Source organism: Pseudomyrmex gracilis, unplaced genomic scaffold (genome assembly GCF_002006095.1).
Source record: "Pseudomyrmex gracilis isolate BER0280 unplaced genomic scaffold, ASM200609v1 scaffold_3203, whole genome shotgun sequence".
Taxonomy (NCBI): domain Eukaryota; kingdom Metazoa; phylum Arthropoda; class Insecta; order Hymenoptera; family Formicidae; genus Pseudomyrmex; species Pseudomyrmex gracilis.
The window spans coordinates 2,425-5,191 of NW_018023787.1; the positions used below are offsets into that span (position 1 = coordinate 2,425).

At 27.6% G+C, this 2,767-nt stretch overlaps 1 protein-coding gene across 1 annotated transcript; it reads right to left on the reverse strand.

Moving 5' to 3' along the window:
• Nucleotides 1-1,851: 1,851 nt before the first annotated feature.
• LOC109863105 (THAP domain-containing protein 1-like) lies at nt 1,852-2,760 on the reverse strand. Its single transcript, XM_020443296.1, has 3 exons — nt 2,626-2,760; nt 2,245-2,499; nt 1,852-2,168 (listed from the first exon to the last, which is right to left on the reverse strand). Exons 1-3 carry the CDS (start codon nt 2,694-2,696, stop codon nt 1,868-1,870), a joined length of 627 nt encoding a protein of 208 aa, XP_020298885.1. The 5' UTR covers nt 2,697-2,760; the 3' UTR covers nt 1,852-1,867.
• Nucleotides 2,761-2,767: the final 7 nt, after the last annotated feature.

The window sequence follows — 2,767 nt, forward strand, 5'->3', positions numbered from 1 at the left end:
TTATGGTGTTTTTTGAGGTTATGGCGGAACTCCGACCCGATGGGGTTTAATGGACCTCGGATTCGGATTCAGCGACCCCAAAAACATATAATAAACATGGTCTGATCCCCAGGCCAAAGAAATTTTTTTTTTTGTGTGGCTGTGTAATTATTATAATTACTTAAAATTTATTATTATTATAATAATGTATAATTATTATAAAATTTTATAATAATATTATAAAATTTTTTGAGATTTTGGTAATATTCAATCTAATTATTTCTTTAGAACGTATTGTAGTGTATATAAATAATAAGAACAATAGATACATAGGAAAAATTATTTATTATTTATTTATTATTGATTACAAAATAAAATANTTTTTGTAAGTTTACTTCTTATTTTATTGTCATCTATTAAACTATTTCCTTTATAATATAATCGCACATTACAATAATAAAAACTTATAATTTTAATTAAATGTATATGATTTGACTCTACATTGTTATTGTACATATGTTCATAATAGGAGTGTAGTAAGCTTCAATAAATTCTTATAAAAACAGGAAATGTATAATGGCCATTTGAAGCAAAAACACTGGTGATAATTTGTGTATAATAGATGCATTACTTTATTCAAGCAGGTAACATATAGAACGTTTTCGGCCTTAGATTAGGCCTTTATCAATATATATATAAATATGATGTTCTTGAATTAAAACTTATACAAGTCACATGATTACAATATAGAAATATTAAAGTAACTGAGCATTCGGTTACTTTAAATGGCCATTATACATTTCCTGTTTTTATATGTTCATAATATTCACTAAATATTGATGAACAAACATTCTTCATAATTTTTATAATTAACTTCTGTAATATATTTGTTTGCACTAATTGATTCGCTTTCTTTAAAAGTCGTATCTCTGCTTCGGCAATTTTGCAAATATGTATAACATCGGTCGAAGNTATTGTTAGAGCTTGTTTTACATTGCTATAATTTTTTATATTTACAAAATTACCAGACGANGTATCTGACTGTATCGCTCTTAAACATATTTCACATTGCACAGTGCTTTTTATTTTTTGGACTACAAAACCAGCAATATATTCAATAATATCTGATATATACAATGATAGGTCTTTAGAATAACTTGCACTTGTAATATAATAATTATGGTCGGTATTTTCATAAAACGGTGCAAAATTTTCTGTTAACAGATTATCAATTGTCTTCATTTTGTTTCCTTTCGAAGTACTTACTGCTAAAATGATTGTAGGAACTTGTTCAATGCAATTAGCTTGCAAAGAGCCGGTAACGCCAGTATGTATTAATAATTTTTTATAAGCAGCTTNAAAAAGTTTTGCAGTAGGATTATTATTATGTCCTCCCATACTTCTGATGGCACTAAAAAAAACCTCAAGGTGGTCTTGAGAAAGTTTGTATGCCAGTAAATATTTTAATTTTTTGATTGGACTGTCAACATATTGATTATATATGTGCATAAGTAATCGTAAACTAATTATAAATCCTACAAAACCAGTTTTTCTTTGACTTAAGTGCAATGGTTCTTTGCATGGTCCGCATTTTAAAGAAATTATGTAGTTAATTACTTCATTGATTTTGTTAAATATAATATCTTTATTATATTGTTGTACACTAGCTTTAAAACTCTTGGCTAACAGATTTCTATTATTCAATATATCAAAAGCATCGTTCATGAAACTAATAAATTGTTCCGTTGCTTCACAATTTTCAAAATTTGGAGAATAGTTTGTTTCTCTTAAATATTGCAAGGCTTTTGCTACACTGAAACTAAACGTTTGGGCAGCGAGCTTCACTTTCATTTTTTCTTTAAACCAGTTAATATGCCGCTTTGTTATTTTAGTTCCTAAATGTAATCCTTCTTTTTCTTGTATATCTACCAAATATCGAATGTAAATCTTTAATTTTTTTTATAAGCCTTCTGTTTTTCTGTTGCAATATTTTAATTTGTTTGTTTTTCTTTGCTATTGTTGTGTTAATGATCTCTACATAGTTTTTTTTCTCACTTATTACATCACATTCCTCAAAATCACCAACATAAACTTTTCGCTTCTTTCTTAAAGGCTTCTCCAGTGATACATTTTCTTCGTTAGCACTAACAGTATGTATTAAGCTTTCATCTTCACATTTATTTTTTAAGCTAAAGAAAAGTTATAGTAAAATTATATAATTATAGATTAGTTCAAGTATTGATCAAATATTGAAGGGAGTTATACTTTGCAGTTTTGTTTTTTGTTTCAATGCATGGAACATTGAGTATATCCTTTTCTTGCATATGTTGCGTTTCAAGTATATGTGGTACATTTGGGATAGCATTAGATTTTAATATCCTCTTCGAACTCCAAGGACTTTCAACAAAGCAATCACTTGAAAAATGTTTTGAACATACTCTTGCATGAGATGAAGGATTAAAATTACCACATTTTATTGCTTTTCTCCACTGCTGTTGTAATTCTGGATTTTTTGGAAATCTGTAAGTAAGTAAATTCTTTTAGAATTGCTACAAAACAATCTCAAATATACATTAAATNGTATTGATTATAGGTTATGCGATATTATATTCAGCTAATAAACATTGAAAGTGATGAAACACTTACTGATGAAAAGATATAGTCCTATCACGCTTTTGCCGTTCTTTGCAATTTGTGACACAACACGTTTGCACCATTATTACTAAGTATCCACAATTACTTAGTAAGATGTAAACTGTTGTAAGCTATTTGTAGCACTTTTCTAGCA